This window comes from Myiozetetes cayanensis, unplaced genomic scaffold (assembly GCF_022539395.1).
Source record: "Myiozetetes cayanensis isolate MyiCay16 unplaced genomic scaffold, myiCay2020 scf12, whole genome shotgun sequence".
Taxonomy (NCBI): Eukaryota; Metazoa; Chordata; class Aves; order Passeriformes; family Tyrannidae; genus Myiozetetes; species Myiozetetes cayanensis.
The window spans coordinates 2,845,970-2,872,885 of NW_026086826.1; the positions used below are offsets into that span (position 1 = coordinate 2,845,970).

Here is a 26,916-nt window from a genome sequence, read left to right on the forward strand (position 1 = left end):
TCATGCCATGCCCATGCCAGCACTGTGCACGGGAAAGTGCTGGGGGAAAACCAGGTTTCCCGCCGCCTTCCACTTCCTCACGGACACGTTCATGGCAACACGGAGGGTTTTCTGCCCGGGCAGTGACCATCCCACGCTGTGGGCTGGCCAGCTTTTTGCTGCCTTGCCTGTGCTCCCACTCAGCCCCTTTCAGCCCAGGCAGTGTTCCCATGGTGGGCCACTGCAGGAGTGAGTCTGGCCCGGCACATGGAGCCCAGGTGTGGCCGTGCCTCGGCACCGGGCCCGAGGCTGAGGCGTCCCGAGGTGTGCGCGGCCTCAGCTCCGCCGCACGCCGCTCCCCGGGGGACAGCCTTGCAGGGCAGCCCCCGCCGGCTCCTGCAGTCAGGGCCGTCTCCAAACAATGGGTGGAGAGCAGGAAACGCCGCATGGGAAACAGGATTTGGCTCTGCCGCCGCCGCCAGCCACGGCCCCTTGGCCCCTTTCCTTTCCCTGCTCCAGAGAGCCCTTCCCACAGCCAGCAGCCATGGAGATGCTGCTGCCCAGGCGGGCTGGGGCGTGAGGCACCTCCTGCCCGGGCTGGGGGTTCAGCATGGCTCAGGGAACCCTGAGCATGCAGCCCTAGCCCTGGAGGAGCGGGTGTCTGGCCGCTGAGCAAGCAGGAACGGAGGCATCTTTCTCTCCGTGCCCAGGCTATGCACCAGAGAAGGTGGTCCCGGCTGCCCTGGACGTCAAGCAGCAGCGTGGAGGCAAGATGGGGGGCACGGGCAGGGGGCAGGGGTCCTGAGGTACCGCTCACTTGGAGCCCCTAGGCAGCCACGGCCTCCAGCTCTGACCCCCCGTGGCTGGGACATGCTGGGGATTTTCTGACCTCCGCCAGATTCAGAACGCACTCCAAGGATATGGGACTCCAGATTTTTCTTCTGCTTCTCCTTCCACGCCTGGCAGGTAAATTGCGCCTTTCCCTCTGCCCCAGTGAGCAGCCCCGGCCACAGGGAGGCTTGGTGGGATGAGGCAGCCGTGGGAGCTCAGTGGCGCCATCAGAGGGGGTTTTGAAGGGAAGAAATACCCCTTTGTGATCAGCCATTTGGAGACCTGAGAGGCCAGCGGTGCCCTTCCTTGGCTGCCCCTCCCCAGCATGGGAGGACAGGCACCCCAAGACACTGCAAGCTCAGCTCACAGTGAGGAGCTGAGCCAGTCGGGATCTCCAAAAGGAGAGTGGAAATTCCCACTGTGTCATCCCAATGGGTCTGCAACACACCTTGCTGTGCCTCCTGGGCTGTGGGTGGTAAAAATGTCCTGGAAAGGGGGTGACGTGGGTGATGGGAACTGGTCCGGAGGAAGGGCTGGAATGGCCGTGTCCTTGACCAGTTGTGATGTGCCCTCGTACTCCCCCACCCCAGGGGCCATCCTGGACATCACCCTGATCGCCAACGTGCAGAGCCTGTCCCACTCCGACTTCTTCCTCTCCTGTGTCATGGGGGAGCGCGACGTGAGCTACCTGCAGATCGAGCGGGAGAACAAGATCGTGATGACCCACCCCAAAACGGGCTTCCAAAACTACCGCAACCGCAGCAACCAAGTGCAGGCCAGGGGCTTCTCCATGACCGATCTGGTGGGGATCTTCTACTGCCTGGGCCGCACCCCGAGCGAGCAGGCGCAGGTGGTCTACGTGCACAACAGCCACATCGGTGAGTGGCCGGGGGGGAGGTGGGCACGCCCTGCCTGCCAGCGGGGTGCACGGGGGAGCTCCCTGCATGGGGGAGCTCTGCAATCCCAGCACTAGCTGGTGTGGTGGGGTTTGGGATCCACCAGCATGGGCGCGGTGGAGATGGGAGCAGTGTTCAGCTGGAGGAGAGTGACTAAGCCCTACGGAGGAGCCTTCTGGATTCATAATGGTGACTGGGAGCGGGGCAAGGTCCAAAAGGAGGCTCTTGGGTGCCCTTGGAGGAGGTTGTGGGGCCTGGAAATCATTAACCAGAGAGGGGGGCAGCCCTTCTGAGCTGTGCCAGCCCGTGTCTCCACCGCAGGCTCACAGGGAGGGGCAATGCCAGGGTGTATCTTCAGCAGCCTCCCAGGAGCTCGACAAACACCATCCAGCTGCAGCACGGCACTGCTCCAGCAGTGGGCCTTGCTGAGAGGCATTGCCAAGAGCAGTGCTGGGCTCATCTCCCGCTCCCATTTTGGGCCATACAAATCAAAAGGGCCTCCCTGGCCTGGCTAGTAGCAGGGGCACCACCTGGGGCAGCACTTTCCCACACTGCCCCTCCAGGCTCCGCTCCCTCTGTGCTTGAGACCTTGCAAAACCATTAGGACTGAGATTTTCTGTGATGGGTGTTTGCCTCGGCAGTCTTTTTAGCTCTTTTTTTAGTAAGTTTAGCTAAAACAGTTGACCTTTTGTTGAGAATAAGAGGAGGGGATACAAGTTTCCCTGGTTATATTAAAATACAGCTTCAGCAAGCAGCTCTAGTGTCTACAAGCTGGGGTGCAGAGGCTGCTGGTGGGGTCCAAGCATCCCCCAAGGAGCAGGGCCCAGGCTGTGTCTTCAGCCAGAGGCTCAAGCTGAAAATGGCAGTGGTCCTATTGGAAACAGAGTGGGACCAAATAGGCACAGAGGTGCTGAAGAGGCGAAGCAGAGACAAACAGAGACAGTGTTGGAGGCACGGCCAGCAGTGGGGGGTGAGGAGCACAGGGTGGGGCTCTGCAGCCCCAGATCCTCCTGTTTATAACTCATGGGTGGAGGTGATGGCTCTGGGTCTCCATCAGTGTTACTGTGTTTCCCATGGCGGGGTGCTCCCAGCCAGCCCCCCACTCCTGTGATGAGATAGTCAGGCCAAAATGGTGCTGTGGAGGAACTGGTTAGTGCCCAGGTTCAAGCCCCTGTGGGAGTTATAAGTGCCAAAAAGATGCCTCTTTTACAAGTTCCAAGGAAGCTGCCATTGCTCTGTTTAGAGGAGGAGGAGATTAAAAAAACAAAACAAAAACCCCCAAAACAAAACAAAACAAACAAACAAACAAAAAAAAACCCCAAAAAACAAAACACACAAAACCAACAAAACCACAAAGGAAATAGTAAGCAAAAAAATTAATATGTTTGCAGGGGGCAGGAGGGCTGAGTGCAAAACCCACTGTGGGAGCCTGGCATGTGTCTGTCATCTCTCTCCCGTTTAGCCTGAGATCACAACAGAGCAGGCCAGGGCTTTGAAACAGTGGGTGGAGAATGCTCTTAGAGGAAAGTTTGAGAGGTCATGGATGGACAAAAACATAAGAAGTTAGATAAATTTTGGAAGTTTTGTTATAAAAACAAAGTAAAGCAGACCAAAGAGATCCTGAGGAGTAATTGCAGCAATGTTTACATCTGGCAGTAAACTATTTGTTACAATATGCAGAGCAGAAAGACACTCAGAAAAACAATTACAGAAAACCAATCTTTTTTTCTTTTTTGGGACTACGTGCACAATAGAGAAGCTGGGGAAACTTGCTGGGTGATCTGTCTGAAATGCCGGTGTTGATAGCAGGAGACAGGCGATAAATAGCGGAACAGAGGAGCACGGCATTGTCAGGCATGCAGTGAGCAAGGCTGTGCCACTGCCCCTGGGGCACCAGCCTTTCCTGAAAGCTTCTGGATGGGGAATTACAGGCATGTAAACCCAGATTGGAACCCACCAAATTAGCAGAAACTGTAATAAGGAGCAGAATTTGTGGTTATGTGGCCCCTGAGAAAGAGGCAGCTGAGTTGGCAGTGGGAGAGTCTCTGGGGTGGCAGCAGTGAGGATGCTATGGAAGACCCAGTTGACACTGTCTGCCTGGGTTCCTGGAGAAAACTGGGAAAATTCCCTTTCAAAGATTCTTTGAGAGAAACTTTGCACCCCGGGGGTGGCAGGAGAGGTCTTTGCATGGGTAAATAACTGGCTAAAAGAAGGGAAAGTGAGAAAAGGAATGGTCCTTGTCACACGGGGGAGTTCCCACCAACTCCCCCCAGCATGGCAGAAGGTCTCTGCAGGGACCTGTGTCACTGGCTGTGGGTACAAAGAAGTGAACAAGCAGCCATGCTGGCTGCTGTCCCTGAGCTGCCTGAGGAGACAATGGATGGGCTCTGGGATGACAGAGAAACAGGGAATAGATGCACTCTGGGAGGGCTGCAGTGATGGAGCGACAGATAAATCGGTGTGGGCAAACACAAAGGGCTGTGTTTGGAGATCACCAGGGAACTGTTGGCTCTTGTTCCAAGGAGTGAGCTGGAGTGAGACAGAATGGGGGCCACATCTGTGTGCCCTTTACAAAGGACTGCCAAGTCCACGGAAGAAAGATCCCAACTGGAGGGATAGGTGGGGAGGCGATTCTGGGAAATTATGAAGAAGTGTGACCTGCAGTGCCCTTTCCCCGGCGTCTGCTGCATGCGCTGCTTCCTCTGGTCCTTGGCCTCAGTGGGGTGGGACACAAGCTGGATGTGTTTTAGCTCCAACCCAGTGTGGCTCCTTCTAGTGAGTGCAAGCTGGAGTACTGCCAGGTCCTAAAGGCAGCAGCCGCCTGTGTCCTCCTTTGTGTCTGTCCTGGCACGCCCAGGGCTTGGTTTCCCAGGCCTTAAGGTATTTATAGCCCTGTTTGTGCTCAAGCTGGGGTCTGGCTGACTCACATTAATACTCCAGGAGCTCAGTGCTGCGGCACAGTCCAGCACCTGGGGAATCAGGGAAACAGCTGTGACAGTGTGGCAGGTCCTGGGGGCTGGTGTGCAGCTTCCCACCTGCCTAATTCTCCCCACCTGCCCGTTCTGTGCCTGCCTGCAGCACTCCACACCTCCTCAGCCAGCAGCAGGCAGAGTGCACCATGCAAGCTTGTCCCCAGATGTCACATCCCCAGACTGCTGCCACCAGCATCCCATGGTGGGCTGGTCAGAGGGCAGGGTGCCCCATCCCATTCCTTGGTGTCTGCCCACATGGACTGGAGGGGCCAGGAAGGAAGCCCTGCCCCTGCAAAAGGCTTGAGGGGGTCCTGGATCCAGGAGCAGACCCAGGAGCGGGAGATGCGCCATGACATCCCAGGAGAAACATGTGGTGGGTGCTGGGCTGTGCCAGGAGGTGTCTTGGGGTGAGTGGTCTGCAGGAGTCAGCTCTGCCCTTGGGCCCTACTGCTCAACCTGCTCCTCCTCCTCCTGTTCTGCAGCCCACCTCTTCCCAGTGAAGGCCACGCAGTCTGTGAACGTTGCCGAGCCAGCCACCTTCTCTGCCAGGATCCTCAAGAGGAAGGAGATGGATGTTATGTGGAAAAGAAATGGTAAGTAGTCCTGAGAACAGGCACAGGGCTGGGGCCTGTGGTCACGGAGGCACGGGAGGTCATGGATAACCCTCTGTCCCCTTGCAGGCACCTACTACCAGACCACAGACCGGGGTGAGGTGCAGGGTGACCGCGTCGTCCTGACACTCCCCAACGTCAGCGTCAGCGAGAACGGCGTCTACAGCGCCGCGTTCATGGGGGAGAGCCCTCTGTGGAGCGCCTTCTACCGCCTCATCGTGAGAGGTGAGCAGCGCCCTGGCTCCCTGGGTCCTGGGGACAGCCTGCCAAACCCTGCCCTCCAGCCTGGTGCCACCCTGTCCCCTGCCTCTGCTCTCCCCACAGCCTGCCCTGCGAAGAAATGGGGACCGTCCTGTGAGAAGGACTGTCCCGACTGCCTGAACGGCGGCATCTGCCATGACCACGTCGGTGAATGCATCTGCCCTCCGGGGTTCATGGGCACCCGCTGTGAGCGAGGTAGGTGCTGTGCCCAGGGCATACGCAGGGGCCCTGCTGCACCCCCAGACCTGAGCGTGGGGGGTAGAAATTCCCTGTGCATCCCCCGGGTGTCCCCACTCGCACTGCCCTCTATTTGCTGGAGCAGGGTGGGTGATAACGGGGCTTGGGGCACCCAAGCCAGCACCAAAGCAGTGCATGGGTGAATGGCAGGTGAGGGCAAACCACGCTTCTTTTTCCAGCCTGCCGGGAAGGGCAGTTTGGCCGCAGCTGCCAGGAGACGTGCCAGAGAGCCCAGGGCTGCCGGGGGCTGAGCTTCTGCCTGCCGGACCCCTACGGCTGCTCCTGCGCCTCGGGCTGGAGCGGCTCCCGCTGCAACCAAGGTACGGGAACACGGCTATCCATCAGCTCTCCCACCCAGCCTGGGCTTCCTCCAGGATCTGGCTGCTCTCCAGCAGCAAACCTCTCCCAGCCTGGGGGTCGGCACGGACTGAGCAGTGCTGCTGCCTGCACCAGCTGCCTGCTGTCCCTGTCTCTGTGCCTCCATGGCCAGGCGCACCAGCGAGCTCTCTTCTTCCCACAGCCTGTCCCTCAGGATTCTATGGCCCCGACTGTGCCCTGGGGTGCACCTGCCGGAATGGAGGCAGCTGCAACCGCTTCAGTGGCTGCGTCTGCCCGGCAGGCTGGCATGGGCAGCACTGCGAGAAGTCAGGTGAGGCTGGCAGGGGGCTGTGGTGGGTGTCTGTCCCACACCCTCAAGCGAGCTCTGGCTCCTTGCTCACTGGTGACTGGGAGGGCCAGTGGCTATCAGCCTCACCAGCTGGTTCAGCAGGACTCCTTGCCTTGCAGTCCTCAACCCTATGGGAACCAGGGCACTGCAAGGGGAACATCTGGGCTGGCACCCCAGGATTAGCTGTGCTGAGGGTGTTGCTGAGCCCAGCACGTGGGGTGGGGATGAGGGCTGCACACAGCATCCATCTCCCTGGCCCCTTGGCACCAGGGTCTGGCTGTGGCCGGGTCTGAGGAAAGCTGCTAGCCTGGCGTGCCTGGGGAAGGGCAGGGCCAGCCCTAACGCTGATTTCTGTGTGCCAGACCGGTTCCCCCAGATCATCCAGCTGGCCTCAGAGCTGGAGTTCAACCTGGGCTCAGAGCCCATCGTCAGCTGCGTGGCCACTGGCAACCCACTGCCCACCAGTGACAGCGTGGAGCTGCGCAAGGCTGACGGCACTGTGCTCAAGGTACCACCCACCTCCATCTCCGTGGTGCCAGCTCCCCCAAAATCACCTGTGTCCCCCAGGGGCTGCTGGACAGCTTCAGCCTGACACTGGGGCTGATCCAGGGGGCTGGGCAGGGGGCCTGACAGCACCCTCGGTGCTCACAGCTCATCAAGGCCATCATCGAGCCGGGACAGATCACCTGCGAGTTCCAGGTGCAGCACCTGAGGAAGGAGGACACGGGGCTCTGGGAATGCCGGGTCTCCACAACCGGGGGCCAGGACAGCCGGAAGGTCAAGGTCAACATCCGAGGTGAGGAAAGGGTGGTGGCAACAAGCAGGATAAGCCAGGGTTGCTGGGGGAGGCTGACAGCACAGTGTGGCAACACCAGACCCCCTGCACTGGACTGGGTGCTTCCCATCATATGCTGCAGTGCCAGCAGACAGGTTTGGGTGGTTTATAAAAGGCTTTCCTGACAAAGCTGGAAGGAGTCCAGAGGTGGAAGATATCTCCACAGTCTGCTCCTCGTTGCTCCCAGTCACTCCAGTGTCACTCCTTCCTTCCCCCCACAGTGCCACCAGTGCCCCTGAGCCCCCCCCGGCTGCTGGCCAAGCAGAGCCGTCAGCTCGTGGTGTCGCCCGTGGACTACTTTTCTGGTGACGGACCCATCACCTCCATCAAGCTGTTCTACAAGCCCAAGGATGACAACTCAGCATGGTCATCCATTGTGGGTATGTGTCTGCAGGGCTGGGGGGCACAGGCAGGACCTGTGTGGGAGGTGATGGCTGCCCCAGCCAGTGGAGGCCTGGGGTGGGAAGAGGTCTCCACACCAGGCCCCCTGTAGTGATGCTGAGGAGAATGCCAGTGGCAGGGCAGATTCTGGGTCCAGCTGCATGGTTTTGATGTGTCCTCTTGGCCAACAGTCGACAACAGCGAGAACATCACCCTCATGAACCTCCGGCCGGTGACTGCCTACATTGTCAGGGTGCAGCTGAGCCGGCCAGGGGCTGGTGGGGAGGGCAGCAAGGGACCTGAAGCCATCATGGTGACTGAGTGCCTTGGTGAGCCTCCATCTCCCTGACCCTGATCCTGACCCTAACTCTTGCACAGCACAGAGCCTGCAGTCCAGGAGCTGATGTGCCGTGAGGTTTTGTGTTTTTGTTTGCAGAGCCCACAGTCAAGCCTGTGATTGAAGGCTGGTCCATAGAAGAGAAGAACACGCTTCATGTCAACTGGAAGTTGCCAAGTAACCACGAGCCAGCACATGGCTTCATAGTCCACCTCTTCGACTCTGCAAGGCGACTGGTCTCTGAGAAAAACATCACGTCCATCTCTGTGCTCTCTGCCCGCATTGGAGACCTGGAGTTCAACAAGGAGTATGGGCTGGAGGTGCTGGTGTACCACTGCACCAGCCTGGGGCCGCCCTCTGACCCCTATAAGGTCATGATCAACAGCAAAGGTGGGTCCAGTGGAACACAGGGAATTATTATAGGGAATTACAATGGTAAATCAGTTATAATCGTAGCAGCAACCATCCCCAGGTCTGGCTGCTCCTGTATTCCATCTCTGATAGATCATGGAACAGCTGCTTGGGAAAAATGCATCCTCCTTTCCTTGCTAGACCCTGCAGCCTCCAGCACCAAGCAGCCCAGAAACATCCTAAGCTGAACGTGACATTCAGGCCATCACAAGTGACGCTCACAAACAGAGCTGTCCTCTGCACCCTTGCCCAGATCCTGATGGACCTGTCTATACTTGCAGCCTTCACAACACCCCGTAGCAACACAAGTCCCTCGATATAATTATCCTTTGCATGAAAAAAATATTTCCCTTTGGTTCACTTTAACCCTGCTGCCAGGTAATTTTGCTGGGTGGTCCCTCGGGCCCGGGGGAGCCCTGCAGTCCCACTTGTGGGCACACACACACACACAACACGTGCACACAGCCCCCCACGTAGGTGGGAGACTCTGGGAAGGTGGAGCATCAGCCTGACCAAGCTCTCTGGTGACCAGGGGAGAAGGCATGCAGGGGGCCTTTGGTGAGGCTTGGCACCGGCTGGCACACGTTGAGAGGACTGGTAGGTGTCAGGCTTGAGGGATGTGAGGTTTCCTCTGCTTCCCTGTTCGTAAGAGCTTTGTATGGTTTGGGGATTTGGGGTTAGGGTTGTGAACAGGCAGGGGAAGACTCAGAGGAGGTGGTGGGAAGACAGGGTATGAGGGAGGGATGAAGAAAAAAACCATCACAAGGGCTGGTCGATGCAGAGGCATCTAGCTTGATGGTGTCTGAAGCTGGGAGCATTTGGAAGTACAGTCCTGCTCCACTGTTGTCCATGGGGAGCAGCTCCACCTCCTCCAAGCAGGGGCTAAGGGTCCCTGGAGGTCCCTCAAACCTGGCCCAGCTTTGGTTGCCATTGCCATCCACAGGGTCCAGTCCTCACAGCAGCCCCTGCAGCGCCAGGAGAGCTGTCCTGGGCCTGACTCTCTGCTCTCCTTGTCCCAGGGCCTTCTGCCCCGCGGCTGCTCTCGGCGGAGTCCGTGTCCGACGCCGCTGTCAGGCTCTCCTGGCAGGTCCCCGAGTACCCCAATGGGGGCATCACCAAGTACATCGTGGAGCTGCAGCAGGTGGGGGGCACCAGCGAACCCCAGTGGATCGACACCGACAGCGGCGCTGAAACCACCAAGGTCATTGGGGGCCTCAACGCCAGCACCAGCTACCAGTTCCGTGTCCGTGCCAACTCCCACGTCCCAGGGGAATGGAGCCAGCCCGTGAAAGCCAAGACCCTGGGAGACGGTGAGAGGGGTGTCCCAGCAGGCAGGAGGCTCACAGCTCTGCTGCAGCTGGGGCTCAGAATCTGGGCCAGCAAAGAATGATTGAGGTGCTTGTGGTGACCTCTCAGGGTGGCTCTGAAGCAGCAGCCCAAGCCCAGAACTCCTGTGGGTGTCCAGAAAACCTGCTCCTCCTAGTCCTGGTGGGACAGGGGCAGCATGGTGATGGCATGGCACCCACAGGGTGGCTCTGCCGTGGCCAGAGGGTGATGTGGAGCGAGGGGCTGGAGGAGCAGAGCAGAGCTGGCATGGGAGGAGGTGGTGGCTGGGTCCAAAGCTGGTTGAAGGTGCAGAAATCAGTGGTTCAGAGGCAGGGCTCGGGCAGTGACACCCTCTTCCCTGTGCCACTTTGGCAGCAGGGGCTCAGGATGCGATTGTGGTATCTTCATGGCGTGCCTGGGTGTTGGAAGATGTCTGTTTTGGTGCTTGGCCACTCGTGCAGGCTGGGCAGGGCTCGACCGGGGACCACAACCCTCCATCCCTCCTTTTGGCAGGAGCGCTGAGCGTGCCGCCCAGCCTGGGCAGCCAGAGCACTGAGCAGGCAGGAATAGACCAGCAGCTGCTCTTGGCCATCGTTGGCTCCGTGTCTGTCACCTGCCTCACCATCCTCTTTGCTCTCCTGGCTCTTTTCCTCATCAAGAAGAACTTTTTCCACCGGCGCCGCACCTTTACGTACCAGTCTGGCTCGGTGAGTGCCGCCTGCCCCGCCAGGACCGTGTCCCCCGCTCCCCACGTCCCAGCCCAGGCCAGGTCACGCTCCGCAGCCTCCAGTCCAGATGCAGCCAGACCTCACTTCCACACAGAGAGGGTGCGGAGCCCGCCCTTGCCCAGCACTCCTGCCCTGCCGGGACTGCCGCGTGGGCAGAGGGGTGCCCGGTGCCTCTAACCTCACCCACTCCCATCTGCCAGGGGGAAGAGACCATCCTGCAGTTCAACTCGGGGACCCTGACCTTGACACGCCGGCCCAAGCCGCAGCCTGAGCCCCTCAGCTACCCCATCCTGGAGTGGGAAGACATCAAGTTTGAGGACATGATCGGAGAGGGCAACTTTGGGCAGGTCATCAGGGCCATGATCAAAAAGGATGGCCTGAAAATGAATGCAGCCATCAAGATGCTGAAAGGTGAGTGTCAGGGGAGATGAGCAGGACGGGCTGAGGGATGCAGGTGTGTCCTGGGCCATATTCATGCCGAGTAGAGTCAGGAGTCACTTGCAGAGAAGCAGAGGAAGGGTGCTTGTTGCAGGCCTGAGGTGTCCATCCCTTCTTTGCTTCCAGAGTTTGCTTCAGAGAATGACCATCGGGACTTTGCTGGGGAGCTGGAGGTGCTGTGCAAACTGGGCCATCACCCCAACATCATCAACTTACTGGGTGCCTGCGAGAACAAGGGTGAGGGCTGTCCCCCTCTCCCCAGCCCCACGACCTCTGCCCAGCATTGTATTCCTCTTTTCTGAGAAGAGCCCCAGTAGCCCAACCTCCTTCTGCCCCTCAGGCTACCTGTACATCGCCATCGAGTACGCTCCCTACGGAAACCTCCTCGACTTCCTCCGCAAAAGCCGAGTCTTGGAGACAGACCCAGCCTTTGCCAAGGAGCACGGCACTGCCTCCACACTCACCTCCCAGCAGCTCCTCCAGTTTGCTTCAGATGTGGCCAAGGGGATGCAGTACCTGAGTGAGAAGCAGGTACATCCCCAGCAAGCCCTCCAGAGCATCCTTCCCCTGCGCCCAAGGGCTCCCCATCAGGGCATGAGGTCCCTGGGGCCGGCAGGAGGGAGCGTGTGGCTCCTGCTGACTGCTGGCCCCTTTCAGTTCATTCACAGGGACTTGGCAGCGAGAAACATCCTGGTGGGAGAAAACCTGGCCTCCAAGATTGCTGACTTTGGCCTCTCTAGAGGGGAGGAAGTCTATGTGAAGAAGACAATGGTGAGGCAGGAGTGAAGCATCTCCATGGGGTCTGCACCAGTATGGTGTGCAGGACACGCACCACCAGTGTGAAGGGCCTACCCTTCTGGGACCAGCTGCCCTCCATCCACAGGGCATCCCCCCACCCCTGACAGTCTCTCTCTGCTTCCCCAGGGCCGCCTGCCAGTTCGCTGGATGGCCATCGAGTCCCTGAACTACAGCGTGTACACCACCAAGAGCGACGTGTAAGTCCTGTGGGCGGGAGCGCCGGGGCTGGGGTGTGGCTGGGGCTGCCTCCTTCCCTCTCTGGCACATTCAGCCTGGCAGTGCTATTGCTCTGGGTGCTGAAAGGGCAGGAGGTGATGCTGATGCATCTCCCTGGGGAGCTGCTGGCTCAGCCCAAGCCATGGCTGTCCACTCCACCCTGGGCTTTGCCCCGTGCCCATCAGTGGGGCTCAACTGCGCACTGTGACAGCCTCATCTGCCCTTTCAGGTGGTCATTCGGCGTCCTGCTCTGGGAGATCGTCAGCTTGGGTAAGACTTCTCTCTGTTCCCTGCCTCCACTCGGGTCCCTGTAGGTGTGGTCCTCCTGGAGCCCTGGAGGGGACACCCTGGGGACTGTCCCCACCTCATCTGTGCGTCTCTGGCTGCAGGGGGGACGCCGTACTGCGGGATGACATGTGCCGAGCTCTACGAGAAGCTGCCCCAGGGCTACCGCATGGAGAAGCCGCGTAACTGCGACGACGAGGTGTAAGTGGGCAAAGCCTCAGCTGAGGGTGGCACCCACGTCCCCCTGACCCCACTGCCCCACGGGGCTCCCACCACCTTGCAGTAGCTTCTGCCTGGTTCCCTCTGCGTTGTGCGGTGATCTGGGGGCTCACATCCCAAACACCCTTCTCAGGCTTTAGTGTTCCGCCTGCTTCCCCCCATCTCCCACAGAGAGCTTTTCTTTCCCCTCTGCCCCCGGGCACTCTGAGCCACCCCCAACTCTCTGCCCCCAGGTACGAGCTGATGCGGCAGTGCTGGCGCGACCGCCCCTACGAGCGCCCGCCCTTCGCCCAGATCTCCATGCAGCTCATCCGCATGCTGGAGGCCAGGAAGGTGAGTGGTGGCAGATGCCCGTCCCGTGCTGGGCTTGTCCACGTGCTGGAGCATCCCTTGGGCTAGAGGAGGGGACAGCCAGCAGCAGAACGTGTGTGACCCCCACCACGCGTGGCGGTAACCCCAGCATCACTTTTTTGGGTGTGGGGAGCCCTCTTGCCTTCCCCCTCAGGGCACAGTGCCTGTGAGTGTGCCAGTGGGGACGGGAGGTATGTGGGGGCGGTGTCACAAATGGCTCCTAACTGGTGTTCCCCCACAGGCCTACGTGAACATGGCCCTGTTTGAGAACTTCACCTATGCGGGGATCGATGCCACGGCCGAGGAGGCGTGAGGCTGCGCTGGCACCGTGCAGAGGGGTGATGCTGGCACCAGCCTGTGGGGACAGTGCTGTGGGGACAACGGGCTGCTCATCCCCCTCCAGGGCCAAGTGGCCAAATGCTGGTGCCCCTTCCAAGAGCACCTTCCCTGCAGCAGGACTCTGCCATCCCCTCCTCCCTGGCTGCCCACGCAGCATGTGCTGGCCACACTGCCGTGGCATCAGGCACCGACACAGCCCCACGCTGCTGGGGGACATGCTGGGGTGGCCCCCAAGGACAAGCAGCAGCACGGTGCTTGCAGCAGAGTGGGCAGGAGAGGGGCTCTCAGGAGCCTGAGCCCATGGACACAAATGCTCAAGCTCTGAGGCAAGAGGGGGAAGCAGCAACCCAGCATCTGCCCACCCTGCAACTCTCAGTGTGCTCTGGGCCTAAAGTGGTGCCAGCAGGGCTGTGAGCATCACTGACACGTGGGATGGGGCCGCTCCAGTGGGTGCAAAGGGATGGCTTTGTCTGTGCACAGCCTCCAGCTCTGCAGTGACCCTTCGGAGGTGTCAGCTCTGCCTTACAGACAATAAACACCATGCAACAGGCAGCTGGATCCAGAGGAGTGGTGGTGAGGACCCAGCTCTGCCCTGCTGACAGCACTGTGGAACAGGATACGGGGCCCAGTGGTCTGCTGCTGTGGTGGGCACTCCTCAGAAACCTGTCCTCCCTGGAGTCCTCTGATGATCCCCAGGAAAGGCCATGGTCTCATCATGCCATGGAGATGGGTTTTCTTATGATCCAACTGAGATCTTCGCTCCCATACACAATTTAAGATTTGGTCCTGTCCCGAGGGATATGGAGAACAGACCATGTCCTTCCTTTGCACAGCTGCCTCTTGCATGCTTGGAAATTGTTCCTGCACTTTCCCCTTGGTTGGCTGCTCCTCACAGGGATGGCCCCGCTCCTCTGGCTGGCCCCACTGGGGCTGTGCAGCTCCACAGCCTTCCCACCCTGCCCAGCACTGTGCTGAGCGATCAGTGAAGCAGTGATGGGGACTGACCCTCACAGACAGCCTGACATGTGCCACTGCCCCTGCCCCTCCTCTGCTGCCGGCTGGGCATGGTGTCTGAGGCAGTGTCATTAGTCCTGCTCGCACCAAGGCTCCTTCTGCTTGTTGCCTCCCTGATGGCACAGCCCCGTAGCCAGATGGAAAAGGAAGTGGGGCTGATTTGACAAAATTTGGCTGTGGCAGATTGGTGCTGGCTGCTCAGTGGCTTCTTGTGCCCTGGATGGTGCCCCCCAGGCTGTGCCACCGTGCTGTGCCCTGGCAGAGTGGGAGACCCTCTGGCCACCCGTGCCAGGCAGCAGTGGTGGATTGGCACGAGGCTGAGCATGGCTGCAGGACTCCCCCCATGGTGGCTCTGCCCCTGCACCAGCACCACCAGCAGCTGTGTGGGCTCTGCCAGTCCCTCCATGCCTGCAGCTCTCCTCTCGGCACAGCCACAGGGACGGTGCCAGGGGCAGAGCAGACCCAGGGCACAGCGGTGCCAGGTGGCACAGGACAGGATGGAGCCAGAGCAGTGACCCTTCGGAGGGTCCCGTGCTCCCACGTGGCAGCAGCCCCTGACAGCCTGCCCTGCCCCACACGGGGGCCTCCCTGGTTTCTCCGGGGTTGTTTTTCTTCCTACCCCAGCCTCCCGGCGCGCCGGTAGCCACAAGGGCAGGACATGCCCCTATCTGATAGGAGCAGTCTCCCTTGGCACTGCGGCTGGCGGCAGAGGGGCTGCGGCGTGGTGGTTTCAGGCACAGGGAAGTGCTGGCGATGAGGTGGGGGGAGCCCCCCAGCCAGGCTTCCTGAGCTGCACAGCCACCACTTCCCAGATAAAAAAGTACTGCCTGGAGGAGCCACGGCAGCTCCCAGGGCGCTGGGAAGGGCTGAGTACGGCACGTGTGGCCACCGGCACAGGGGCTGCAGGATGGCAGCCTGTCTGTGCTGGGGCTGGCTGCTCTCGCTGATCCCGGCCATCCTGCTCAGCCTCCGCAGCCCACCCTCAGCGCCCGAGCCAGTGACATCCCAAGGTAGGTCCTTGCGGATATCTCCTCCCCCAAAGGATGGGCCAGAGAAGAGCTGGCATGTCAGGTGCGGGCAGTGAGCACCTCACAGCAGCCAAAATCTGTGGGATTGGGAAGGGGCATCCCAGGAGGGCGTGCGGGGGGGTGTTTGGGGTGGACAATGGAGTGCCCTTCTCACCTGTGGGGCACCCTGAGGTGCTTGGAGTAAAGGAACATCCCTGCTCTCTGCAAGCAGGATTTGGCAGCCCCAGAGCCTCTTGGGGATGTCAGGCTGGTGCTCCCAGTCCTGCACAGATAGCAGGGGCTGCCTGCTCATCAGATGTTCTTGGAGTTATGATATGATGAGGGTTTGAGGGAAATTCAAGTTAACATCTCATGGTTCAGCCCTGCACCACGAGTAATGCAGTGGCACTGCCAGGCTAATCCCAGTGCTCTCCCACCAGCCTTGCCAGGATCTCGCCCTGCCAAGCATCCTCAACCTGGCCCCAGCCTGGCTGACTGCACCTGGCAGAGCCACTTCACGACTTTGTCACATTTCAGGGCTGCTCACGCTTTCTTTGAGCCCCTCTTTAGCCCCCTTAACACCCTCCGTAGCACCATTAAGAAGCATTAACTGAACAAAAGCCTGTTGATCTGCTCATCTCTCCAGACCCACCCTGGGTGTCTGGCCAGGGTGGGCTTCAGAGCACGTTTGGAGTCACCCCCATAGGGACAGTGGGAGGAGTGTCGGGGTTGGGCTCATCCTCTCTGCCCCCAGGCTCTGTGACATCGCTGTGTCCTGAGCCCGAGTTCGGCAGCACTGCCAGAGCACGGCTGGCATGGGCTGCAGAGCTGGGTGGCCACTATGCCTAGGACATGGCCTATGTGCAGCAAAGATGCTCTGGTAGCTCACAGAGCCAGTGTGACCTCCATCAGTGCCATGGGTCCCTGTGCCACTGAGCTGCTGGGCAAATAGGGAAGAACAGATGGGAGGAGGCTGTAGGGGAGATGGGACAATGGGTAGGGGGAGGAAGGCAACACAAGGCTGGGAAATGAGGAACAGGGCTGGGGGAGCGAGAGCAAGACCAGGGACAGGGAGAGCAGAAGGACACCAAGAAGGTGGCAGGGACATTTGGGGACTGTGACTTATTCTTGGCCCAGGGTGGGCTCAACTGGTAGCGTAGAGGGTGCACAGCAGAGAACAGATGCCCTCAGCACACGGAGCAGAGCCAGGCACTGGATCAGCTCCTGGGGAAGGCAGTACATGCCAGAAGGAAGAAGAGGAGGAAGAGGGCTTGGACAGGTCTCAGGGCGGAGGCAGAGGGGGAGAAGGGAGAGCTGGAGCAGTTCTGGGGGCAGCAAGACCACCTCTCTGCATCACACATCTGCATCTGGGGCTGTCCTCCTTTCCATGACAACAGAGGCAGGTACCCATGTGCCAGCAAAGCTTGGGACAGAAATCCTGCGGGATGCAAAGCTCCAATTCATCCATGCAACTACAGGGAGAGCGGTTTGCTGAAGGGGGGCAGAGAAACCCACAGCCCCCAGCAGTCCCTGGGCCGGGGTTTGGGCATCCCCCCCTGCTCAGGACCACACACCCCCACGCCAGCCCCGAGGCCCTTTCCCTCTCCCTGGGGTGCTGCTCCTCCTTATCTCACTTCCCTGCACCTTCCGGCATGAGCAGGGCAGGGGTGCTTCCCCCTGATCGCCGGGCCCTGAGCCCCTCTCCGACCGCAGGGCTATTTCGGGATGTTTGTTTGTCCTGAAGGACCCCCCGTACTGAGGAGGGGGGCACGGTGGGGGGTAGTGAGCCCTGCCACAGCCAGGACCCCAGGCCAGCCAGCAGCCAGCACGTGTGCCCTGTCCCTCCCCGCCGTGCCAAGCTGGTTGGGGCACCTGTGCCACGGCCATGCCCAGGCTGCCCCGGGTGCCGACACAGCCTGGCCTCAGAGGCGAGCTGGCCAGCGGGCATGGGGCAGGAGGATGGGGGTCGGATGGGGATGGGTTTGTGCCCAGGGGCTCCTTCATGCCCACACTCCTCCCAGACGCTGCACTGCTGGCAGAGGTGTCCGAGGACATCCTCTGTTTCTCCCGCTCCTTCGAGGACCTCACCTGCTTCTGGGACGAGGAGGAGGAGGCAACGAGTGGGATGTGCCACTTCTACTACTGGTATAGCAGGTAGGAGGTGGTGGGGACACAGCCCAGCCTCCCCCTTGCCTGCACAGAGAGCAGCAGGGTCGGGGTGCCACAGCAATCTGTGCCATCCCAGTGGCTCCCAGCTGCAAGGAGAGATGAGGGGGAGCCCACGGGAGCTACACAGCAGCCACTGCACACCCTGCAGCAGGGCTGGGGCATTGGCTGTCCCTCGGTGCCATGGGGACGGTGTCCTGCAGTGGGTGGTGGCACAGGAAAGGAGCCGGTGACACTGAGGTCCCTCGGTGCTGTGCCCCACATCCCCTTTCCTCCAGATTGGCCCGAGGCAGGAGGCATATGAGGTGCTGCAAGACCCCGCTCTCCATTCCTCAGGGAGATGCCCACGGCGTGCGTGGTCTCCGCGTGGCGCCGAGGGGCTGGTGGGAAGCGGCATGTCTGCGTCTTCCCCAGCCAGGACGTGCGGCTCTTCACCCAGCTCCACCTCCGCGTCCTGGATGCCGCCACAAACCACACAAAGTACTGGCGGGAGCTCAGCGTGGACGCGGTGGGTGAGTCCCTCTTGCTGGGTAACACCCTGGGTGACACCAGGACAGTCCCCAGCCCTTCTGCTGGCCACGGGGGCTGACAACACCCTGTGCCCTGCATGCTGGGCACAGAGACAGCCTGGGGGGAACCTCCAGGTATCCCCCGGCAGGACCAGGGGTTGCCCAGGCAGGGGCTGCAGCAGGAGGGCAAACATGCTGGCACGTCCCCCGCAGGTCTCATCGCCCCTCCAGTGAACATCTCGGCGCGCTGGGCTGGGGCTGCGGGGCAGCTCTGCGTGTCGTGGCAGCCGCCGCTCGCCGACTACCCGAACTTCTTCCTCTACGAGGTGCAGTGCTGCCCTGCCAGCTCCCCGGGGATGCCCTGCAGCACCACGTGGAACCCCACTGGGGAGCACCCTGGGGAGCCCTCCACCCAGTCATCCGTCAGCACCCAAACACCCAGGGCAGGGCCAGCCACAGCCTCCCCGGGAGCGGGGCAGGTACATAGAGGGGCCAAGGATGGGCATGGGGATTTGGGGGCTGCACTTGCTCCTCAGCCTGGCCCCTCTCCCGCAGGGGCTGGTCCAGGCCAACACCTGGGTGGTGCTCCGGGACCTGCGGCCAGGGGCGAGGTACCACATCCAGGTGCGCAGCAAGCCCGACGGCACCTCCATGGATGGCGTCTGGGGGCCCTGGTCGCAGGCAGTGGCTGCGGAGACGCCCCGCTCCTCCGGTGAGCAGCCACCCCCTCTGCCGGCAGGAACAGCGGGGAGGCACCCGCGCCCCGGGCTGCGAGGGGTGGGGGTCCTGGGGGAGGCGAGGTGCGGCACCCAAGTTTTGGGGGGCCAAGGGGAAGCAGCCCCCCTCTCCCTGCCCTGGCTCTCGCCTGCCCAGGAGACATCGGGCTGCGCTGCAGCACCCCTGACCTGCAGAACGTGCGCTGCGAGTGGACCTGGGACCCCGCAGAGCCCCGCAGCTCCCACCAGCTCTTCTACCGGCCACCTCCAAGCGGGGCGGGCACACGGTAAGGGGCATGGTGGGCGTGTGGCACTCGGGCAGGCACATCCCAGGGACCAGTGGTCCTGCTGTGTCCCACCATCCCACACTGTGCCACCCACTCATGCCCTGCTCTGTCCTGCCCTGCCACCATCAACCTTGTACCTCCCCACCACCTCTCCTGGACACGCTGCACCTCTGACTACAGGCAGCAGTAGCTCTCCTAGGCAAGTGCAGGAGGAGCAAGGCTGTAGTGGCTGTGGGGATGCCATGGTGGGAATGACCGGCTCCCCGCTCCTCTCGCAGGGAAGCTGCATGGCAGCAGTGCGAGGAGCTGAGCGTGGGGACACAGGGCACCCACACCTGCACCTTCCAGCCCAGGGCTGACAGCGCCATCTCTGTCCTGGTGAACATCACCCGGACCCAGATGCCGCCCACGCTCAGCTTCTTCAAGGAGCCCTTCTGGCTGCACCAGGCCGGTGAGTCTCAGTGCCACCACGGCCACTGCCCTCGCCCATGCCCAGCTCAGGGGACACAGCGTGCCATGTCCCATTCCGTGTCAGCGACACAGCCCCGTCCCCAACACCAACAGTGCTCACAGACGCCCCGCAGCTCGTGCAGGCCACAGTGTCGCAGGGCCGCCTGAGCCTGCAGTGGCTCCCGCCCCTGGAGGTGCTGGCAGAGCAGCTGGACTACCAGGTCCGCTATGCCGTGGAGAACAGCCAGGACTGGAAGGTAGGGCCTGGCCAGGGCACCCCGAGCAGCCCTGCAGACCTCCAATGCCAACACACGGCCTGCGTGGGGTCAGGCAGGATGGCCCCACACCCCTCTGGCCATCCCACAGCAGTCCTGCCTCTCTGCAGGTCCTGCAGGTCCCACGGGCAGCCAGGAAAGAAGTCCTGGACCTCCGGCCGGGCACCCGCTACCAGGCCCAGGTGCGGGCCCAGCCCAGGGGGCCGTGGTACCAGGGCAGCTGGAGCGCCTGGTCCGAGCCTGTTGTGGTTGATGCCATGGCCGATGCAGGTGAGGGACAGGGCAGTGTTTGGGGCCACAGCCAGAGGAGCCACGTGGGGCAGGAGATGGACAGTGCTGGAAAGGGGATGGGGAGCAGCGGGCAGAGGGTGACAGGGCTGTGAAGGGCTCAGAGGTGGCGGGTCTGGGAAGGGCTACAGCCCCGGCGCTCCTCCCCCGATGCAGGCTGGATCATCCCCAGCGTTACGGTGGTGCCGCTGCTCTTCACTGCAGTGCTCCTGGGGCTGCGGTGCACCTTCCCCTCCCTCTACAGGTAAGGGCTGTGCCAGGGGCAGGCAGAGAGTCCAGCACCAGGCCTGGGCACGCTGCAGGGGGGCGTCAGGGCACCCCAAGGCTGGGGTTTGCCTTCGATGTCCCCTTCCCCGTACCCAGCAACGTGAAGCAGAAACTCTGGCCGCCCGTCCCTGACCTGCACCGTGCCCTGGGCAGCTTCCTCCAGGAGAGCGGCAAGCACGGCCAGGTGAGGGGCTGGGGCAGGGCTGAGCCCCGCCGGGGTCAGCTCGAAGGGCAGCTTCGAAGGACGCTCCGTGTCCCCCCAGGCCAGCGCCTTCGACAAGCAGCCGCCGGAGGAGGCCGTGCTGCCCTGCCTGCTGGAGGTGCTGCCCGGCCCGCGGGGCGAGGCGGGCCCGCCGCCGGAGCACGCTGGAGGCCACCTGCCGAGCACCGACATCGCCAACCAGTCCTACCTGCTCATGAGCGGCTGGGAGCCGCGGGGGGCCGCGGCCACCCCCGCTCCCACCCCCGCCCCGCCATAAACGCGCGTCCCTACACAAACAACCCGCCTGCTGCTCCTTCCGTCGCCCCGCCCCCAAACCAGTTGGCCCCGCCCCCCGGGGCGCGATGGCCCCGCCCCTCTACACCCGCCCCCTCCAACGGCTCAGCCAATGGCGTTGCGGCGCGCGGCCGTCGCCAGGCAGCGCGCGGCCGTTGGGTTTGAAGCGACCAACCGGGGCCGCGTCCGCGCGCGCTTTAAAATGCCGCGGCGCGGGCGGGGCCGGAGAGCGGCGGCGGCGGCGCGGAGGCGGTGAGGGAGCGGAGGGGCTAGGGGGCTGCCCGCGGCATGGCTGTGGGGATGGGGTCACCCAGGAGCGGGCGAGGGGACGGAGGGGATGTCCGTTAGCAGAAAGAGCCCCGAGGAGCGGATGGAGGGGGTGTCGGGGGAGATAGAAATGGCCCCGAGGAGAGGATGGAGGGGGTGTCGGGGGGATGGAAATGGCCCCGAGGAGAGGATGGAGGGGGTGTCGGAGGATGGAAAGGGCCCCGAGCAGCGGTCGGGGAGAGGCGCGGGGGGTGTCCCGGTGGTGCGGAGGGCCCATCGGAGCGGGCTGCAGCCCGGGGGGTGTCCCGGTGGTGCGGAGGGCCCATCGGAGCGGGCTGCAGCCCGGGAGGGGTCCCGGTGGGCCCGGCTGACGCCGCCCGCCCGCAGGACCATGGCGCAGTTCCTGTTCGAGGCGGACCTGCAGGGGCTGCTCAAGCTGGACACGCCGATCCCGAACGCGCCGCCGGCGCGGTGGCAGCGCAAGGCCAAGGAGAGCGGCCCCGGGCCCAGCCCCCTCGGCGTGTCGCCCATGAAGCCGGCCAATCGCTCCCACAGCTCCAGCAAGACGCCGTCCAAGACACCCGGTGAGCGGCGGCCGAGGCCAGGTGGGCGAGTCCGGGCTGCTTGCCCGTAGCCACGAGGCTGTGGGCTGTGCCGCGTACCCTCTGCGGCTGGCGGGTCAGCAGGCGATGGGCTGGGCTGCCCGCTTGCTGGCACAGCTGTGCGTTGGGACAAGTGCGGGCAGGACCGTCAGCTGACAGCTTTCCTTGGTGTAACTGTTTTCGTATCCTTCCCCTTACCTGTGATCTCTGGAACTGTTGCGCTAGACCCAACTTGTCTCCTGGCAGTCCCTATCAGGAGCTTGGGGGGCAGGGTGGGAGATACCAGTTAGTGGTGACTGAATGGCACGAGGTCTGAGGGCCCTGCTGCTCTGGGACTTGAATGGTGGGTGTGATGTGGGAGAGTGCTGGGTTTGCTCTTGTGAAAGCTCTAATACAGTCTGTTAAAAAGCCGTGAAACAATATTTATGTATGTAAATGCAGGGAAATCTGGATCCAAAATCCAGAGCACCCCAACAAGGGCCGGAGGGGATCGCTACATTCCCAACCGCAGCACTATGCAGATGGACATGGCAAGTTTCCTCCTAACCAAAGAGAATGACCCTGCTGAGGAATCCCCTACCAAGAAGGTGAGCATGTTGCTAAGGCACAATTGCCTCAACAACCACTTCCAAACACTTAATCCTTCCTGCCCATTTGCAGAAAAATAAACTGCAGTTTCTATGCAGTGGGCACATGTGGCTGACAAGCCCTAGCCATGTCTACTTCCAGGGGCCTGGTATGAGATGGAAGCTGTAGAGCCTGTCACTTGCTCTAGCCTATGCTGCTTCTGGTAGCAAAATTCAGCTTTTGGCTAACAAGGCTTTAAAATATAGCAGGCTGCAAAAACACAAAGCTGTGGGCCTATGCACAGTAAAACTGCTGGTGGTAGCTATTCTAGGACAATGTCTACGTGGGGAGCAATTCTGGAATGTTTTACACTGTGTTTCTGAAATCTGTTTATGAAGCATTTGGTCCCTTGTGGCTGTGGCTTTTCCCACCGGCACTGACACTGAATTTGCTACTGTATGAAAATGTGCTGTATGAAAATGTGAGCAGGACAGCGTGCCAATGTCTGAGGGAAAACTGCTTTGACATGCCTGTGGCTGACTCTTGCAGCACTGTTTGTACACCTCCTGATTCTGGGAGAAGAGAGGTTAGGTGTATGTTTTAACTGAACTGCAGCGTGGGCTTTGTGTTTCAAATGCACTGCACTGAGAGTGGTTTGTCCCTGTAGGAGCAACAGAAAGCCTGGGCAGTGAATCTGAATGGCTTTGATGTAGAAGAGGCAAAGATCCTCCGCCTCAGTGGAAAGCCACAGTACGCTCCAGAAGGTATTACACAGAGTCCGTGTGAGTGGAATCAACTGGGGAGATCTAATCAGGGGAACCTCCTAAGGTTGAGGGGTAGCAGAGCAGTTTTAGTGAATTTTTTTAGGAAAACTGAAATAACTGCCAGCCTTTCACATATACTGGAGGCAACAAACCTTCCTGAGGTCTGCAAGAGCTTCAAACTCTCTGCTGTGCACTTTCTAGCTGAACTGTAACTAAACATAATGGGATACAAAAACCCAAGTGTTTGTTAAATTAGCGACTGAAGGAAGTGTAGCTCACCCTGGTTCAGCAGTTCCTACTGCCAGAGGTGCTTAGCACACTGCACTCTTGTGAGTGGATCTCTTCTCTTAGAACTTCATTTTCACTGGAAGGGATTCCTAGTTGGGTGAGCAGCACTAGGTTGGAAGGAAACAGTAACTCAGGTCAACAGATCTGTCCCTCTGCACACAGGCTATCAGAACAACCTGAAAGTGCTCTACAGTCAGAAAATGACACCTGGATCCAGCAGGAAGAACAGCAGATATGTTCCCTCCATGCCAGACCGGATCCTGGATGCACCGGAGATCCGCAATGACTACTGTAAGTAGGCTGCAGTGTGGAGTGCTGGGCATCGAAAACATTCTGCCCTGGAGTGCAGTTCCTAGGACAGTGTAACTGGGCTGTTTACGTTATTTTATGCACCCAGACTAGCACAGACCACTTCTGGAGCGTCCCTGTGTAGCCTTATAGGAACAGTGGTCCAGAGTGCTGTGTAGGCGACCTGGATCAGGGTTACCTGACCCCACTAGCTGCCCCTTAGTTGCATGTGTGTGTATATGCCCATGTGTGCACACACACAGCTGGTGCAGGGGGAAGACCTGGCATCAGCACTGGTGAAGGGCAGGGCTCTCCAGGTAAGCACGGTGTGACCTGTGTTGCTCTTCCAAATTCTAGATCTGAATCTCATTGACTGGAGCTCCCGGAACTTCCTGGCAGTGGCTCTAGACAACTCTGTTTATCTGTGGAATGATGTCACTGGGGAGATTATCCAGCTGCTGCAGATAGAGCATCCAGATGTTTATGTTTCCTCTTTGTCATGGATTAAAGAAGGAAACTACCTTGCTGTTGGCACAAGTAATGCTGAGGTCCAGGTGAGTGCAGGAGTAAAATTAAATGTGTTGTCCAGGGGTTGATGGAGCTATGGGGCGTGGGGACAAAGGTTTGGCTAGCACAGGAAGGATGCAATGCACCCAACTTTTCTTGCCTGGTTATGGGATAGAACTGTCCACAGCCAACTGCAGCATGCAAAGCAGTTTGGTTTGGGGCTTTTCTGGATACCTGGAGTTATCTTCTGTACCACAGGCACGAGATACAAATTTTCTCTGCTCCCATACTGAGAAGGCCGAATGCCAGGTTCCTAGGGCACAGCAACGGGGCTGGGTTTCCTCATCCTCTGGAGAACTTATTGCTTTGCCTCCCTAGCTATGGGATGTTCAGCAGCAGAAGCGCCTCCGAAACATGACCAGCCATTGTGCCCGCGTGGGATCCCTCAGCTGGAACAGCTACATCCTCTCCAGGTAAAGCAGTGGGTGGCTCAAGGACAGTGTCCAGTTGTTGCAGATTCCTGTCCCTAGATCTGTGAGCAGTGTGGGTTAGGGATGGCAGAGAGGAGTTTCTTACTCAGCCTGTTCTGTTGGGACTGTGCAGAGAGAGCCTCTCTTCTGTCTTGCCCCTTGTTCTGAAGCTGTGAAGAGCTTGTGTGGCTGCTTCACTCACACCAACAGACCGGTGATGCTGGTAACACTGGTTGAAATCCAGCGGCAGATACGACAGTCTTGCAACGACACAGAAATGGATTTGGGTGAAAATGTGTCAGCCTGACCAGGCAAGCCTTTTCTTCTCTCCACAGCGGGGCACGGACCGGCCACATCCACCACCACGACGTCCGCGTGGCCGAGCACCACGTGGCCACACTTGCTGGCCACACGCAGGAGGTGTGCGGGCTCGAGTGGTCTCTAGACGGCCGCTACCTGGCCAGTGGTGGCAATGACAACCTGGTGAACGTCTGGCCATGCACCCAGGGGAGCGGTGGAGACGTCACTCCTGTGCAGACCTTCACGCAGCACCAGGGCGCTGTCAAGGTGAGCGCGGGGCTGCGTCGGGCACACGTGGGTGGGCAAGGCAGAGGACAGCACTGGCTGTGCCCGGGTGGCCTCCTGCACTGTTGTAGAATGAACTCTTCTCTCCCAGGCTGTGGCGTGGTGCCCATGGCAGATGAACGTTCTGGCCACCGGAGGTGGGACAAGCGACAGACATATCCGCATCTGGAATGTGTGTTCTGGCGCCTGCCTCAGTACTGTGGATGCCCATTCCCAGGTGAGACGTGAATTATCAGCTTGGAGCACACACCTTCTGGCAGCACACCTACACAGAGTTGCTGGCTCCTGAGGCCCAGAGGCATGGGAAAGGAGGGCTCCATGCTCAGCTGTGGCTGGTGAGTATCAGCACAAGCAGCTTGTCTTACCTGTGTTACTGCCTCTTCTCAGGTCTGTTCTATCCTGTGGTCAACAAACTACAAGGAGTTCATTTCGGGCCATGGCTTTGCACAGAATCAGCTGGTTATATGGAAGTATCCATCGATGACCAAGGTTGCAGAGCTGCAAGGTAGGCTGGGCCCTTTGCCTGGGGAAGGGGGGCTGCTAGAGGCTGGAAGGCAGATGCAATCCTTGGTTTGAGCCTGCAGCATCACTGCTGCAGGATGGTATGCAGGGGCATGCTGCTGGAGAGAGGGATGCCCACAGGCTGCTGAAGAAACACTGTTTCTCCAAATGCATGCCTAGGGTCTGATTGGTGCTGCCACAGCACAGTGGGGGGACAGCTATGCAAGCTGGGGGGACTCAGGGGGGCACGCAGGAGTAAATAAATGAGCACAGGGTGACTGCACAACTCCTCCTCCTCAGGTCATACTGCCAGAATCTTGAACTTGACTATGAGCCCTGATGGTACTACAGTGGCCTCAGCAGCTGCTGATGAAACACTGAGGCTCTGGCGCTGTTTTGAGATGGACCCCATAAAGAAGAAGGAGAAAGAGAAAGCAAACAGTGCCAAAACCAGCATTATTCACCAGAGCATCCGTTGAGAGCACAGGGTTGTTGTGGGGAGGGGGGTATTTTGGTTTACATGCTGTACAGGATTTTAAATGTTAATAAAGTGCTTTACCTTGACTCTTTTTTATGGAAGCTGATGGGAGAAAAAGCCATGGCTCCCAGAACCTCCTCCCTGTGGTTTGGGATCTGGGCAAAGGGTGGAGCCCTTGTTCTTTAGGGCCTGCCTGTTTACAGGCAGACCAAGCCTAGCACAGCCCTAAAGTCCTAGGATAAGGATGCTGTGCAATGGCTGTGCTTCTCTCTCTGTCCCAGCTAAGGTACGTATGTCACCTGCCCTATCTTGATCCTGACCACAAGCAGGGCAGCTCCCCCCTTTTCCACTCCTACAGCAGGGTTGCAAGGAAAGAGCTCTAACTTGCCTCAGTGATCCACTGCTGAGCTGGATGCCTGCCATCTGCCCAGCTAGAGCCTGGTTTGGTGCCAGCTGGGGTGGGGAAGAGCAAGGCTCAGTGACAGCATGGTATGGCTGTGGCCCCAGCTTCTGTTGTGTCCTGTCTCGTGACTCTGGGTCTGCAGTGCTCACCTGCTCCAGAGCTGTAATTGTGCACACTAGTTTGTCTTGTTCTGCTACAGGCAGCCAACACTGCCTGCTTCTGGTGCAGGAGTAGAATAGCTACTTCTGCAGTGGTTTAGTACTGAAGTTAAGAGCCAGTTGCTATTAGAAAAAAAAGGGGGGGAAGGGGAGGATGGGCTGGAAACATATACACTAACAGCTGTAATCACCCCACAGGCCAGAAAGGGGCTGGCAATGGCCTAAAGCCTGATGCAAAACAAAGGGTTAGTTTACATTGCCACAGCCAGCCTGGATGTCATGCAAGAGACTCACAAAGGACCACCAACCCTGTGCACAGCCCTTAGTCATGTATTCTTCCAGCAGCCCTGATCTCTGTCCTCCCCTCTGGCTGAGGGGAAGCCCTGGTGCCAAGCTGGGGCTGGCATGTAGGGAAGCAGGCAGCAGGGCTCAGCTAACATTTGTT

The 26,916-nt window shown here is 60.0% G+C and overlaps 3 protein-coding genes across 3 annotated transcripts; all 3 read left to right on the forward strand.

The window, feature by feature from the left end:
• The first annotated feature begins 545 nt into the window (after positions 1-545).
• On the forward strand, positions 546-14,152 carry TIE1 (tyrosine kinase with immunoglobulin like and EGF like domains 1). Its single transcript, XM_050307037.1, has 23 exons — positions 546-945; positions 1,401-1,688; positions 5,161-5,271; positions 5,359-5,514; positions 5,614-5,745; positions 5,967-6,107; positions 6,308-6,436; positions 6,817-6,962; positions 7,106-7,250; positions 7,511-7,669; positions 7,862-7,999; positions 8,107-8,397; positions 9,438-9,728; positions 10,258-10,451; positions 10,673-10,883; positions 11,037-11,147; positions 11,251-11,441; positions 11,568-11,681; positions 11,835-11,905; positions 12,154-12,194; positions 12,314-12,410; positions 12,662-12,761; positions 13,021-14,152. Exons 1-23 carry the CDS (start codon positions 900-902, stop codon positions 13,090-13,092), a joined length of 3,375 nt encoding a protein of 1,124 aa, XP_050162994.1. The 5' UTR covers positions 546-899; the 3' UTR covers positions 13,093-14,152.
• An 887-nt stretch (positions 14,153-15,039) lies between these two features.
• MPL (MPL proto-oncogene, thrombopoietin receptor) lies at positions 15,040-20,576 on the forward strand. Its single transcript, XM_050307071.1, has 12 exons — positions 15,040-15,142; positions 17,161-17,284; positions 17,642-17,817; positions 18,028-18,293; positions 18,370-18,526; positions 18,688-18,817; positions 19,096-19,268; positions 19,382-19,524; positions 19,653-19,875; positions 19,954-20,074; positions 20,194-20,281; positions 20,361-20,576. Exons 1-12 carry the CDS (start codon positions 15,040-15,042, stop codon positions 20,574-20,576), a joined length of 1,920 nt encoding a protein of 639 aa, XP_050163028.1.
• Positions 20,577-21,221: 645 nt separating this feature from the next.
• CDC20 (cell division cycle 20) lies at positions 21,222-26,003 on the forward strand. The gene is made up of 10 exons (XM_050306703.1): positions 21,222-21,444; positions 21,904-22,049; positions 22,697-22,793; positions 23,244-23,372; positions 23,727-23,923; positions 24,255-24,349; positions 24,682-24,913; positions 25,023-25,148; positions 25,319-25,436; positions 25,733-26,003. Exons 1-10 carry the CDS (start codon positions 21,252-21,254, stop codon positions 25,909-25,911), a joined length of 1,512 nt encoding a protein of 503 aa, XP_050162660.1. The 5' UTR covers positions 21,222-21,251; the 3' UTR covers positions 25,912-26,003.
• The last annotated feature ends 913 nt before the right edge of the window (positions 26,004-26,916 follow it).